The 14,538-nt window shown below is 31.5% G+C and overlaps 2 protein-coding genes across 3 annotated transcripts; one reads left to right on the top strand and one right to left on the bottom strand.

Moving 5' to 3' along the window:
* The first annotated feature begins 2,566 nt into the window (after positions 1-2,566).
* On the top strand, positions 2,567-4,509 carry LOC129893862 (transcription factor MYB26-like). The gene is made up of 4 exons (XM_055969282.1): positions 2,567-2,803; positions 3,444-3,573; positions 3,758-4,325; positions 4,441-4,509. The coding sequence occupies exons 1-4, from the start codon at positions 2,671-2,673 to the stop codon at positions 4,507-4,509; spliced, it is 900 nt and encodes a 299-aa protein (XP_055825257.1). The 5' UTR covers positions 2,567-2,670.
* A 3,331-nt stretch (positions 4,510-7,840) lies between these two features.
* On the bottom strand, positions 7,841-12,967 carry LOC129894369 (uncharacterized). Of its 2 annotated transcripts, XR_008767674.1 has the most exons (11): positions 12,428-12,967; positions 11,759-11,853; positions 11,565-11,632; positions 11,414-11,457; positions 11,169-11,246; positions 10,930-11,083; positions 10,108-10,260; positions 9,349-9,459; positions 8,886-8,951; positions 8,525-8,680; positions 7,841-8,173 (listed from the first exon to the last, which is right to left on the bottom strand). XR_008767674.1 is itself a non-coding variant. In XM_055970034.1 (10 exons), the coding sequence occupies exons 1-10, from the start codon at positions 12,742-12,744 to the stop codon at positions 8,582-8,584; spliced, it is 1,185 nt and encodes a 394-aa protein (XP_055826009.1). In that variant the 5' UTR covers positions 12,745-12,966; the 3' UTR covers positions 8,204-8,581. The 2 variants fall into 2 exon arrangements, 1 of the variants encoding a protein (XP_055826009.1); XM_055970034.1 differs by lacking the exon at positions 7,841-8,173 and having other exon boundaries at positions 8,204-8,680; positions 12,428-12,966.
* Positions 12,968-14,538: the final 1,571 nt, after the last annotated feature.

The raw sequence follows: 14,538 nt of genomic DNA on the forward strand, positions 1-14,538 counted from the left end.
TGCTCTTATTTTAATTTGTTTAAATTCAACTCAATTCACTCATTTGATATCTCCGCTTAGAGACGTACTTGATACTTCCATAGCAGTCAATATAGTGAGGATTGGATGAAGAAAGACAAATAGTTGGAAGACGTTAAACAGAGGAAGTGTCACAATTGATTGGACACTGTTGTAAAGCAATCGATTGCAGGCAGGACATTTTGTATCTTGAAAGTATACTTATCACTAAACTTAACCAACCATTTCCAACACCATTTTGTCCAATCATGACTATAATTAAAGTGTGAAGAAAGCAAGTGCTACGAATCAAGTTATGACATATATTGCCCGTATTTGACCAGTAAATCTTGTGAATTTGTCTTTTAAGCACTATATATTAAATTTAAAAACATGTATATTGAGTGAACTCATATTATTTTTCTTTAACGAATATATTCTCTTCTTTTTTTTTTCAAATTTATCAACCTTTAAGGCTATCACTTATATATAAATCACCTTTGTCAAGATCAAGTATTTTTCCATTAAATAAATTTTATGTAATATATGAATTTGAATTAATACATAAAAGAAGATAGATTAGTTTTTTGTGGAGTAGAGTAGTAAAGACAAATGTGGTATAGCTCCCCGGTGTAGCAACGGACTGATGGAGAGCAAATCCAAATATAGTTCAATTTTTGTATGTAAAAATGGTAACCAGTTGTCAATTTTTTGTTTGGGTTTGTAAGTGGGACACTGTAAAACCACGTGGGACCTATTATTTCTGCATGGATGACTCGTGCTTCTTGCCAAGCCTCCAATCCCCATACTATATCGTCCTTTGTACTGACTATGCCAACAAAATATTGTACGCCTTTGTAATTTAAGATTATGATTTTAAATTTAAAATTCACTAAAAGGCGCAGGATCTAAAATTTTAATTTTTTTTAAATATAAACTTAACGTATAAGTTTAAATTTTGAATTTTGTCAAAAAAAAAAAATCATGTTCAATATGAAGAGATTGTCCTCGTACAATGTCTAAGGATTACTGGTGGATAGTTGGTATTATTGTTTACTGGTAGATTTTTATAAAATTATGTTTATCTGAAAGTTTGTGACTACAAACATTTATTTACAAAAGGAGCATGAAAATATGTGATTTCATCAATGGTAGGACATTCTAATATCTAGTTTATAAATCATCATTTGCTCATTATGTAAGATTATATAAGAATTGAGAAAAATTGATAGTTTTGACGACTTCTACATTTTCTTATTTAAGAGAAAAAATACAACTTAAGAAATTCAAATTACACATCCAAATAAAAATTTTAACTTTAAATCTTGATTTCAAATTATGTTTGAATGGCGTCTAAGATTACTTAAAAGTAATTATGAGTATTTGATAATATTTATTATTAATCTGAAATTGATGATTGATAACTTGTTAAAACAAGTTAAATAAAGTATGAACAAGTTTTTTCAGTTTATGAATTCTGAATCATAAACTTCTTTTACTAACGGTTCCGAATTGAATAAATTTTTAATATAATTACAAAATATGAGGCAAAATTAATAAATCTTCCGAATCCGTAACTATTAGTATAACTATACATCGATGATATGAAAAATTTATTCCACAGTAAGTATATATTATTTCATCCGTTTCAATTTATTTGACTTACTTTCTTTTTTAGAGCCCGTTTGGATGGGCTTAAAAAAACAATTTTTATGTATGAAGTGCTTTTAGAACTTTGAAGTGTTGAAAGTTATTTTTATAAATAAGCAGTTGAGTGTTTGGATAAAAGTGCTTATGCTGAAAATAAGTGTTTGAATTTTAGGGTTAAAAGAATAAAAAAGATAGTTTGGGAATTTAGTTAAAATATAAGGGATATAAAAGTAATTTCTATGATCAAACAAAATGACTTTAAGCACTTAGAAAAAAAAAAGTTAGAAATCCTAATTTTTCATTTTTAACTGAGTTTAACAACTTTATGGCTTAAAGTTAGCATTAGACAAACACGTCCAAAAGCTAAAAAAAAAGCTTTAAGTTGGTTTGGACCAACTTAAAGCTCATCCAAACGGGCTCTTAATCCATTTCAAAAAGAATGTGTCTTTCTTTTTTTTAGCAACTCATTCATTCTAAAATTTCAACATGAAATCTTTAAAACCACAGGATGAAAAGACATTTTGGTACATTTTTACATATCTTTAGTTAAAAACTACAAGATTAAAAAGTCTTTTTTATTTTCTTAATCTTCATGTCAAATCAAACTAGACAAACAAGTTGAAACAACGATACGTAGTAAGTATTAAGTGAATTTTTAATACAACTATAATATTTGAATATTCAAAATGACTGAATTAATTTGTCGAATCCGTAACTACCATTATAACTTCGCCCCTAATTAATTACATCGATAATATAAAAAATTTGTTACATATATATTAGTTATATCCAAAAAAATAATGTAGTGTAGTACTAGTCAGTTCTCATGAGCATCTATTATAAGAGATTTGAGTCCCTTCACTTCTCTTTCCACACAAACTCAAAGGATTTAATTTCCAATTGAAATTAAAAAAAAAACATGAGGTTTCTCTGCCAGATACTTCTTATTTTTAGTTTGTTGTTTGTTTTTAGAATCTGTTTGTGTTAGAATACTAGTCTGTGGTTGTTTATCTGAAAGAGAAAATGGGTCATCATACATGTTGTAACAAACAAAAAGTGAAGAGAGGGCTATGGTCTCCTGAAGAAGATGAAAAACTCATTAACTATATTACTACTTATGGTCATGGTTGTTGGAGCTCTGTTCCTAAGCTTGCAGGTTCTTTATTTAATATATTTTTATTATTTTATATTTATTTTCTTTTTATGTTCATGTGATTGCCAGCTTGATCATCTAGCGGTCACATGAAACTAATTAGGTCATCCATGGAGTTAAAGAATTATTTCTTGCATCATGACATTTTAGTAGTAGGCGGCATCCTCTCTTAGTTTTGAGTAGGCGGAAGCATTCTGTAATTTCATCTTCAATGAAACAACGTCATGATGCAAGGACGATTTTTAATGATATCGCCGGTAGTCCACTTATATATATAGTAAGATATGTTTCCTGTGGATCTCGAGGATCGTGCTCTTTCTCGTGGAATTTTATGGGTCAAGTTCTCCTCTTCTTTCTTCGCCCACTAATGGATTCAATTCAGTATTTTCGGTACGAAACAAATTAGATATATATGGACCCGTAATTAATTTTATAATTTAATTTTAAATATTGAATTTATCAAGTTTATATCTTAGAGTTCACCTGGTTTTCTTCCGTCATTTGTATAGTTCGAGCACATGCACATGTGGAATAAACACCCAAAGATTTTTCTTTTTTTTTCTTATTATTTTTTATAATTTTGACTCGGAGAATATTTATCAAATTCATATCCTGAATTCGCCTCTATTTTTATACGGCACAGGACTTCAAAGATGTGGGAAAAGCTGCAGATTGAGGTGGATAAATTATCTCAGACCAGATTTGAAACGTGGGAGTTTCTCCCCTCAAGAAGCTGCACTTATCATTGAGCTCCACAGCATTCTTGGCAACAGGTAACTAAAGAAAAATCAAAATATAATATATATTTATATAAATATTTAATTTATATACATAATGTAATTTTCTAATGAAGCGATGTCAATTAATTCCCCTTGCACAAATTTTGTGTAATTTTTTTATGAAGAGATCGATATGTGTGTAATTTTCATGTAAAAGAGACATTTTGTTTTTTTATAGGTGGGCACAAATAGCAAAGCATTTACCTGGAAGAACAGACAACGAAGTGAAGAATTTTTGGAATTCCGGTATCAAAAAGAAGCTCCATCTTTCTCATGGAATCCACCCTGATCTCTCCATCATCTTTCCTAATTATAATAATCTCATCACTAATCCAAACCCTAATCCCTCTTTTGATAATTTCTACTCATTCAACCCCAATGTTCCTATTACTAATTGTTTCATGTCAAGTACAAACTCTCCCCTAATTCTTGACCAAATGAACAACATTAATTATAATAGGGATTTGAATTTAATTAATCATAATGGGGATTTGAACTTAATTAATCAAGTGGAGCCTAATTCCCTCCCTTTGACATTTAACTCAATTTCAAATGATCCTACATGGTTTAATTTCAATTATCCTAATCATCTTCAACATGACCTTGAATATAACCCTAGAGTAATTAAACAAGACAACTCCATTGATTCCATGCTCACCTCCAACATTTCTTTGAATGGTACTAATGAGGAGAATTTCATGGATTCAACAAACGCGGATATCAAAATTCATCAAGATTTAATGATGGTACGTACAATTTTAGAGCATACTTTTACTAAATTATATCTTCAACATGCCCAGTCACATTAATTCAGCACTTTTATTTTGTTCTGATACCATTATTTGTTTATATCTTCAACAGACACCTTTATTGTTTCCCGATCAATTTATGATGAGACCTAGTACTCTTCCTACAACTTGGGATTCATAGAGACATGTACATGTTGGCTTTTGTGATGAACATGGTCGTGAAGAAGATGGTAAGCTTTTTATTTTCTATTTCAAGTATACCATAGTACTTGAAATAAGGGAGATTTATTATGAAGGAAGTTTCATTTTATTATTGTAGAGCTATCATTTTAATTTGCATAGTTAAGTTGAGAACTTTAGTTACATTTATGCACTTTTTTTTGTTCCCTCCCGTGAAGTACTAGTCTTTGTAACAATAATAAATACTTGTGATATCAATATTATAAGTAGTTAGTTTCATGTCTTCCAATAATTTGTTTTTACTTGTAGATCGAGTTCCCTTTGTCATAACTCTCACATGTTTTTTTTTATACTCTTTCGGTCTATGTGATATAATTTAAGTGAATATAAAATTTATAGGAAAAAATTATAATTTAAAATAAGTTATAAATATGTGTAAGTTATAAATAATTATCTTATCAAAAATAAAATGACAAGTTGAAAGATAAATTATTTTTAAATATAAAAAATCTCATGTTTGTAGGATAGACTAAAAGGAAAAAAAGTGCATCAAATAAATTGAACAGAGGGATACAGTAGATAAAAAGATTTAAGACGCAGGTTACCTATTATATAATAGATAAAATACACTATGTAAATCTCATTACAGAACTAGTATATATAAGAAAAGATTAAATACAACATAAATGTTACAAAAAAGAATAAAACCTAAACTAGAATATTCTCTCACTTTAACAAAGTTTCATATAAGAAAACAGTTGTTAGTGATTTGAGTTGGACATAGCAAGTTCCAATTTAAGTAATTGTGTAGCTAAAATTGTACTGATTTATTTCATATTAATTGTCACATTTTTTTTACACACCATTTGAGAAATTATTAATAAAAATTAATTTTTTTTACTAAATTACCTATAACTTTTTTCAATACAATCAATATTATTTACTTTTAAATACAATTAATTTTAGGAAAAACTGCATAATAACATCTACTTCACTATCATAGTTACTATTACTTTCCATACTTTTAAAATATTACGTACTTGACCATTAATTAAGAGTTTCCACCAGATACATGTATTTTTGCTATCAGATATATTAAAATAGAGAGAGGGGGGAGCGAGATTCGTAGGTATCCCAAATACACGTAAATCACACTAGATATACACTAGATACATGTATTTATATGTATCTGACGTGATTCACATGTATTTGAGATTTCAAATACATAAGAAAGTGGCGAGCGAGATGGGAGAGAGGTGAGGGAGGCGAGCGAGCTGATTTGTTATGTATCCTAGATACATGCGAATCCACTTGGATATACGAATGTATCTGCACATATCTGAATGTATCCAGACGCACAAACATATGATAAGATACGTAATATTGCAAACTAAAGTGTATCTAAGTAATTAGCTCCTAAAACTAATGGATTTATGTAAGTTTCCCTTTATTTTAAGGGTAAAATAAACTTGATTAATTTTTTCTTAATTTTGTAAAAAGACAAGTATTTTGGGATGGCCATTTTGAGTAATAATAACAACTATTATGTAACGGGAGGAGTAAATATTTTTCCTAATTTCTGATAGTCAAAATACTCAATTGAAAAGTTAATTTAGAGCCAAGCTATTTGCAGATACTAAGGGGACCATTGTTCATCTTCGGAAATTTTTTCCGTTCGCATTAAATTTTTTTTAATTTCTAGTAAAAAAAAAATCTTTTTTCCTTAACGTAAATCTCTAATTTCTAAATTTGTTAATTAATCTTTTTCACATCTTAATTAAGAATATATATCAGTTAACCAATCAAAGTTTTTATTATTAATTGTAGTAGTGTTTTGTTCAGAAGAATTTTCGTCTTTTTTTTCTTTCATTTTTCCTCTCCAAAATTTGTTTAAAAACAAAGAAATTGTGTTTGGTAGCTTTAGAAAGAACAAAAATTCATGGAATTTATTAGCAAAATTGGAAAAAAAATCCTATGGTTTTCCACAGAAGATGTAATGTTTCTTCAACGAGGTGTCAACTTCCTATAAATTTCCTAATCAATTTGACCACACTACTTCATGTTTATTATTATTATGCTAATTAGTTAGGAGATAAGCAAATCCGTCTATTTATTTTAAATGAGACTAATCACTTATAATCTGCTTTGAAAAGAATGACATTTTTTTTTTAATTTGAAAACTTTTTAAGTTTAATCTTTCCATTTCATTATTAGCCATGAAAATGTTATATGAAATATTTAATACTACATGTTCTAAGGGAATTTTTGATATATGTCAAAAAAGTCTTTATTGATATTTTTAGAATCAGTGCTCAAGTCAAATATCGTCGTATGACAATTTTAGTCTAGCGGACAAGTCCTTTCATTTATATTTCGAATTTTTTGCGTTGAAAGTTGTAAAAGGATAAAATGCTGATAAGTGCAGATAATTGTGTGAAAGGACGTTATCTTTTGAAATCGTATACGTTACTATATTATCTTGGGTTGACTCCTCAAACATAAAAAGTACAATACATACAATTCAAAAATAAGTTGATGGAACCCTGTACCTTTGATTTTTTAGTCCTTTCATAATCCTAGCGCAGAGACACCTACAAGTATTATTCGAAACAAATGCATTGGTTTGCTTTGAATTGTTTTTCTTTGAGTCAAGAATCAATCGAAAACAAACTATTTACCTCCTAAGATAAGGTTTTAATTCGTATACTATCCTTTCAAGACTCCATTAATTAAATTACTTTGGATGTGTTGTTGTTATTGAAATACGTTTTTATCTGGCCAACGTCAAGTACAAAAAAAATTGCTAATGGAGAAAGTATGAAATAATTTGCTAACGGCGAAAGTATGAGTGACCCTAAAGTATAAATGAAGGGTAAAACTAAGTTTGAATAACCCAAAATTATTAAGGTGAGAAAAATTATTGGGTCATTCACATGAATGCCTCTATTTTGAGGTGGTGTTTAATTTTTATCCTCAAATTGGTTGATCTTTAATTTTTGCTCTTCAATACTTTAAGAAATTGTTTGATATGTAGGATAAGGATAATAATTAAAGGATAAAATTTAAAATTAATTTGATCTGATATTTGGTTTGAGGTCTTAGCTAATTCCACGATTATTTTATCTCATTATTTTGTACTTAGATGGTGGAATTACTATCTCATACAAAAGGTGCGTTAAATTAATCTCATGAGACATCCGTGTTTATCCCATCCCCATACAAACGACCCCCTAATTAATAAAAACAATTGGACGCAAATACTATTAACATTTTTTAAAAAAATCACAAGATATATTATCCTTTTCCAACTTTCAACGCAAAAAACTCGAAATATAAATGAAAGGACTTGTCCGCTAGACAAAGTTGTACCTTATGAAGTTCAAACCCATAAATTATGCCTTAGTTTCAAAGTTGAGGCCCAACTTATTCCTCCAGAACTTATGGGGTAAAAATTCTCTAAACTTATGCCAAACAAGGCACAATTAGATCATAGTTAAGAATACTTGAGAAAAAATTAAAGACTACCCTAACATAGGGCAATAAGTGCAAAATCTTGAATATTATTATAGATCCTGAGCCAGGCCTTAGTCTTGGGCCTCTTGAATCCAACCAATGTTTTGCGCCCATGAAAACTCAAGTTCTTTTCCAGCTTCTCCAACTCCCACCTGTTGAAAAATGAATAACAAGAAGATTGAAAGGAAGCAATCAACTCCATTATAAACAGACAACAACATTCCACTATATTTCATCTGGCAATTTCCAGTTTACAAGGTGAAAAGAAGGATTCCACCATCCTGCCTAACATCACAGATTTCCCCAATAAAAATCAACCTAAAACACAATTTTGATGTACCAAGCAAAAAAGTATGGCACTTTTACAACATGCTGGCCTTTTAAATCAACAGCGGAAGCATTAGCTTCGCAGGACACAAATCAAAAGGTTGAATGAAATAAGAAAAACCAAATAAATAATTGAGGCATCACAATTATGGCCCATGTAAATTATGCAATATGACCTGAACAAAGACATCTAAAGATGTACAACAAACAGTAATGAACATTGGCTTCATCTTTCATTGTTCCATTTCCAATGCAGAAGAAATCCACTCTGACACAGCTGCATGAACATCTGTTTCCAGATGCATCGCAAGAGAGACTGGAGTGACTGCCACCTGAAAGAGCACAAAAAGATCCACTGGTCAAGAGCATCTGAAAACAGTTTCTCTAGCACAAGGGCAGAGAACAATATGACACTCCGAGCACAGAACTCTCTGACTATTGAGTTCTCATCCTTTAAGCAGACTAGAAAGCTTTCCAGTTTGGAACAGACTACCCCCAGTGTCATGTAGAAGAAAGAATTAGCAGAAATGAACTTACAAATCCATTTTCGAGAGCTCTAAAATCTAAATCCTCGTCTTCTTCTTCTTGTTTCTTGTCAAGCAACTGCAGGGCAAATAACAAAGCAGATAAGAGAACAAATTAAACCTAGTTGGTACTCATTTTTTAAAAAGACAGGGATTGGGTTGGAGAGGGAGAGCGAATGGCAGAGATGTGAAGGGTTGCAGAAGGAATGCTGGTGTATTTGGCAGTATAAACCACAATTTTGCAGCATTTCAAGAATCAACAGTAGAACTGTAGAAGCATGCTATATCATCAAAGTGATAAGCACTTGCCATATAAATGGAAAAGTGCATTAGCAGAGAAATTAAAAATTACTTCCATTGAGAAAGACTATGATGTTATAATTTGCAGTTCCAATCAAAAATCCAACTGACCCTTTGTACTCATCGAGCACAGCAACTAAATACTACGTAGCAAGAAAAGGAAAAAGCATTCTTACCTCCAATCTAAAGTACTTGACTTTCCTGTCCGGATCAGATTTCCCTGCAATACCAACAGATTCAACAACCTCTATGTTCTTTCTCTGTGTAGCTAATTTGCGAGCAGCACCCTGAGAAAAAATAAGAACGCAGAGGTTTGATGATGTCCAGGAGAGGAGGAAAGACATGAGGACTGGGACAGAAAACAACAAGTAGGGATGACACTACTCATTTTCCAAACACATGTCACACTTCTCAAACAATTACTGCCCTTTATTGTCTTGATTAATATGACAAGGCATCAACAAGTATCTGAAAGTATTACTCAGCTAACTTGAAGCTGATTATTGAATCAGCTTCCTAATAACTAGCCTTTAACTTCAGCACTTGGAATCCTATATTTATTGTTCTTTCTATTTTAAGTTTTAATTTTCTGTTTCTTTTTTGGGTGGACAAATTGTACTGCTAAGTGGAATATTAATTTATTAAATACAGTGGATAGAGACATAATTGATTGGTTGATACTTCTACACTCATTCATGATAATTTCAACTCTTTACAAGTTTCTTGTAGATGAAGAACAGGGGGATATTAAATTCATAATCCTCTATAACTATAACACAACGATGTGCAATTCGAACATTACGTGTTTAGCTCCATAGACGCTCTACTCCAAAGATTCATAAGGTAGTCTATTGTGGACTTTTTTTCACCACCATGCAATTATTAGGCTACTACATTATATAAAGGAGCAATTATGCAAGATACAGAGTACTCACTGCAGCAGAAGCATCTCGACCTAATTGTGCGAGCTGCATCCCAAGGCTTTGCTGATTTGGAAGAAAACGTCCAGCAGCAAGATTTCTGGTGGATGATTTAGCTTGCCAGCAAAGCTTAGAGCTCCAGAGACTTTGCTTGGTCAATTTGAATCCCTGTCAAGTGGAGGTTTCAAAAATGATATTTCTGTTGTTTGAAATCTCAACAATAGGTGGACTGGTGAAAAAATGGAAATGTGCTTTAGCAACCATTGCAGAAGGTATAATAGTGATTAGTCCATGTATGACTAATGGCAGGGAATTACCTCTCTGCAATGCAATGGACAGTCAACCATATCATAAATCAAATGTTCTTTTCTTTATTCTTCCCAATTTGAAAGAATATGTTTGATTTGATTTCCCTTTCTGGAAACTGGAGTCGGTGCAAGAATAACTGTTTTGTGGCTAACCCACTATAGGATGACATAGGCGTGATACATTTAACAATAATTTTCTTTGGCTTGTCCATGGCATATTTGGTGCTGTATAACACTTTAAACTATTTCTTTTATGTGGCATCTTCACACTACATTAACAAATAATAGAATTCCCAGGTAGACATTTATATTATGTTGTAGCTTACCCCTAAATAACCTCTAATCACCACAGGTCCCCTCTAAACCAAATCTCACTGCTATTATAATAGAAATAAGAGGAAGTCCTGACTAAAATTCAAACAAGTTATGCAAATTTAAGATTCCTGTGTTGAGAAATGAGAAGTCTGCATTTCAGTCACTTTTTTTTCCCAAAAGAAGTGCAGTTGAGATGGAGGAGCATTTTACAGACCTTGTTTGTCAGAGGAGATTTTGGAACTCCAATATGCAACAAGCAACTTTTAGGAAATGCTCCCTTTTCTATATCTCTGATGGCTGCATTTATCAATGGTAAACAAACACTCACGGCATCCTTGAAATCACTTTCTTGATTTTCATCATTCCTCCTGAAGTATAGTATAGAACAAACTATTAGTTAAGAACAAGAAGAACGAACAAAACCTCAATTGATCAAAAAAGAAAGGTAAGTACCAGTCAAGTGATATCGACATAGATGGAACGCTGTTAAACAATGCCTCCCTAGCACCAGCTACAACACCTGAGTAAAACCTGGACAGTGAAATAGTACACATAATCACAGATTCCCTAGGACATAAAATCATAAGAAATACAAGGGCAAGAGACCTTAAATCACAGCTTGAATAACTTAGTGACTACAGAATTTCAGGAATACATGCATACTAAATTAGAGTACTAACAGAGACTATGGTACTTACATTTGATGGCCACAACTTGAACCCCTGTTGATTCCACTTATTACCTAAACATCCAAGGGGTAAGAAGTAATAGACAGACTCAGCAGGTAAGCGATACTAAATCCATTTTTTCAAAAAAATGATACACAATAGACAGGGGGCCTAAGAATACCAGGACCGGCTTCGACCAGGAAAAGAGTGCCCCAGACAAGGCTAATGACACACAATCTACAGGAGTCCCTGAAAGAAGATTAAATCCACCACGCATAACATTGTTAAACTAAAGCATGGTATAGAATTCTAAACATACAAATACATTGCCAAACTCTTCAACAGAATAACCCTACAGTGCTTGTGTGTTCGTACCAGATACTTCATAAGCAGTAGCACCGTGAATGTCAGTCGGAGTAACTGCAATGGTTTCTTTAAGTGTAAAAGAATGGCCCGCCACCGATTTATCTCTACAATTGCAGATATGATTTAATCACAAAAAAAGGAATTATCAAGATCATTCGAAATCACGGATATGTTGCTTTTTAGCTCAAACAAGAAGGCATTCCCAAAGCTGAATGGTCCGCCTTCAAACATCAACATAACAGTTGACAAAATACTAATGAATTTCAAAATTAAAGACACTAGAATCATATACACTAAACTACATAAGGAAATAGCACCGTGAACAGTGTATGTCAGTCGAAGCAACTGCTGTGGTTTCTGTTAGAATAACAGAGTGACCCGCCACAGATTTATCTCTACAGTAGCCGATACACTTTCCACAAAACAAAAAACCTCCAAAATCATTCAAAATCTCGGATATGTTTCTTTTTAGCTCAAACTAAAAAGAACTGGCAAAGTTAACTCAAGGGTCCAAAATTCAAACTTCTACACAATATCAGTTGAAACACTCAAAACTAACCACACCAAAATCATAAACAAAATTTAACTGGCGTTGAGGGGTTATGTATAAGTAACGCAGCAGAACATCTAGTAAATGAATATGACAAAACATATGTATATACAAGTAGAGAAACTCACGATTGGGGACCGCAGACGTTAACATTACAGAGGCCTTGACGAACAAGAGCATCAACAAGACAAGTAAGACCAGGAGATTCGATCCCATCAGCGTTAGTAACCAATACCACTGGCTTTGAACTGTCGGCGTCATCAGCAGCAGCAGCATCGGAAACCGAGTCGGAAGACGACGGCTGAGTTGATGGGTCATCATCTTTAGGCTTCGATTGCTGATCTTTATCATTTTGGGCACCACCCTTTCTGTTAAGAAGAACTTCCTGAAGATTTGACACCAATCCCGGTGGCAAGAAGTTGTTCTTCACCGCAGAAGTCGTCATTTTTTAAGGGAAAAAAAAGTGGGTAATTCTTTGATGATGAAAAGAGGACCCCTTTTTGGTTGTGCTGATACAGGGATAAAATTCAAAACCCTAGAAATAATTTTCAAGAATGGATATACCTGTCCCAATGGAGTTTTTTTAGAGAGAGAAAGAAGAAAGAGAAGGAGAGAAAATGGCTTGTTTCTCCAATGGGGTACCGTAAGGAAGGAAAAGACTGAAGGAACAGTGATGAAATTGAAGCCTATAAAAAACCAAAACAAATCTCATATCTCATTAATAACGCGTTAGCTACACGAACTAATTAAGAAGCACATCTTTAACTTCACAATATATTTTACACTTTCCGTACCAAATAATAAATAAAATATCTATTTTATTATCGATACATGTTTAAATAAACTTGAAAAATACTTTTAAAATAAGTAATTAATATTAAAATAAATATTTTTCTTATGATATGTTAAAGTGAACGAAGGTTATTGACACGAAGAACATGAGCTGTAGAGAAAAAAAATATTTCGAAATGCATTTATTGTATTGGACTTATAATTTCAATTAAGGCGATTGATTAATGTGAAAAGTATTGCAACTTTGGAGAAAATCTAAATTATTCTTCATTAAATAATATATTTAATTTTGGAAAATCAAATAATTTTCTTTATTTGTGTGATTTTTAACATTATTAAGTCTCTAAAGGATGCTAAAAACAATACACTTAAAAGCAAGAATCTTAAGTACAACATCATGAAATGTATCACATGTCGAAATGAATTATTGTAGATTAATGATTTATATGCAAGTGATTTTCTTTCTTTTTTTTCAAATTAAATAATAAGAATATTACATTATATATACATGAATAGTCATATTACATCTACTTACATGTATTTATCATCTAAATATGATTGGGAATTCATGAAGAATTAATAGTGATATGCTTTTTATATATTCAGTTAATATTATCGCAACTTTTATTTAAATTAATTAATACTTATTATTTACCAAATTTTTTTGTTGACTCATTTAAGAGTACTTTTTCTATTTTATGCTGGTAAAAAAGCCAAAGACAATACTCCCTCCATTTTGTTTCGATTATCATGAGTCAAACTGTATAAATTTTAACTAGTATTTTAAAATATATATAATTTTTCATATTAATATAAAAAGGATTGCAGCTTATGATATTTTTCGTCTAATTTTTGGGTAGTTAAATTTAATTAACATTAGCTCTAAAAATTAATACAATTGACTCTCACACGAAATGAAATAGGTAGGGGTGTTATCGCGGGCGGCAATGATTTTGAAATTGGCGACGTGGCTGACACGCAGTATGAAAGAGCGTGAATTAGCACAGAGAACAATATCATAAATAGACGATATATAAGTTATTATCAACGTGGCCTCCTGCAATTGTGAAATTGTTTTTGTTAGGCCCCACTTTTGGATCAATGATGTATTAGCCGTTAAATAATGTACTGTAAATGACATAAACTCAACTTTCTTAATTAATTAATCAACAACAAAAACAGTATTATCATTACAAATATATTCATGATTCAACTCCCTACTTTATTTCAACGTTGTCTTAGGTGCTATTAACAAACAAATTACTCGGTCAAATAAAGTTAATTTTGACCCCCATAATTATTTAAAAAGTTGGATGTTTTGAATAAATACTACTCCATTACATTTGAGTTGAATCAGTATAATTATTTCAATTAAATAATTTAATATGAAAGGAAAGGAATAATATGGATATGAACAGAGTATTTAGTCTACAATAACTAGAAAAGT

The sequence above is a fragment of the Solanum dulcamara genome, chromosome 7 (genome assembly GCF_947179165.1).
Source record: "Solanum dulcamara chromosome 7, daSolDulc1.2, whole genome shotgun sequence".
Taxonomy (NCBI): Eukaryota; Viridiplantae; Streptophyta; class Magnoliopsida; order Solanales; family Solanaceae; genus Solanum; species Solanum dulcamara.